Source organism: Priapulus caudatus, unplaced genomic scaffold, assembly GCF_000485595.1.
Source record: "Priapulus caudatus unplaced genomic scaffold, Priapulus_caudatus-5.0.1 Scaffold9111, whole genome shotgun sequence".
Taxonomy (NCBI): Eukaryota; Metazoa; Priapulida; class Priapulimorpha; order Priapulimorphida; family Priapulidae; genus Priapulus; species Priapulus caudatus.
This window is the reverse complement of record NW_014586172.1, coordinates 1,954-3,050: the sequence shown is the minus strand read 5'-3', so window position 1 is coordinate 3,050 and position 1,097 is coordinate 1,954. Positions and strand designations below refer to the sequence as shown.

The 1,097-nt window shown below is 38.2% G+C and overlaps 1 protein-coding gene across 1 annotated transcript in view; it reads right to left on the bottom strand.

Moving 5' to 3' along the window:
- Nucleotides 1-413: 413 nt before the first annotated feature.
- LOC106820254 (UPF0686 protein C11orf1 homolog) overlaps nucleotides 414-1,097 on the bottom strand; it is a gene marked incomplete at its 5' end in the record, with an annotated part of 2,009 nt that continues 1,325 nt past the window's right edge. Inside the window, one exon of the mRNA XM_014824787.1 lies at nucleotides 414-541. Coding sequence (XP_014680273.1) covers nucleotides 414-541 — 128 coding nt within the window. The remainder of the gene's footprint in view (nucleotides 542-1,097) is intronic.

The following is a 1,097-nucleotide window of genomic DNA, read 5'->3' as shown; positions in this document are numbered from 1 at the left end:
GGAAACTCAGAAACTCGGAAACTCAGAAACTCGAAAACTCTGAAACTCAAAAAGTCGGATGTCGTTTCAGGGCTTCCATACTATGATGAAATAAACGAAACTAGACGAAACGGCCCTTTCACGCCATCTAACGGCCGTAAAACGAACTAATTTCATAGGGCGTTTTTCATCTGGAAATCGACGTGAATTAACGCATTGATTCTCACTCTGATTTAATAATAAGTAATTTACTTTACGTATATGTATATGTATTATATATAGATATATATTATATATGTTATAATTTACGTCTGCGTCATCTATTGGCGCTGTATTGATCTTTATCCCTTTCGTAGTTGAGGTAACATCATGTAAAACAATTAGCATTACATTAATCAAACGTGGGTACGTAAGTAACGCGACAAATTCGTCCGCTATTCCTGTCCGGCTTCGGTTTGTATGAAAGTAGCTCTCGACTCTGTTTCAAAGCTGTTATAGGCTGCCTTCGTAACAGCATTGTCTAGTTCTGGCTGGTGCCCGGGGAACGTGTGTGCCTCTCGACCTGTGAAAGAAACCATCGGGTGTGAATGCAGACGCCGGTATACCCATCACTCGCATTCCAATCACGGACAATGTCAATAAATAGAATTACTGCTTGCACACGCATAGATACGTATATAAAGGAGTAGCCGCCAAATTATCCGTAGATTTATCAATCCGTTAAACTCGGTTCAACAGGATGAATTCGGTTCAGAATTAAGCAGTCGCTAATTAAGGCGAATTAAGCTTCTAGATTGATTCTTGAAACTATGCTAGAGGATATCCCGGTTGCTTTGCGGATATTCACCGGTCACTCAGCATAACTTTCCTCCGCGCTCTCCGCTACCCCCTCCCCCCAACCTAAAATACTCCGTATAACGTTATTAAATAACTTTATATAGAGTATTTATAATATATTATAATTATAATTCATTTTATAAATTTTAAAATCAATAAGACGACTCCCGTATATATCGTCTATTTGAAAAGTTTAAAATGGAACTGCAAATAAAAGTGCGTTGAATTCACAAGGTGTGTAATGGTCACATCGGGAGTGAATAACAATAGATTATTATCAA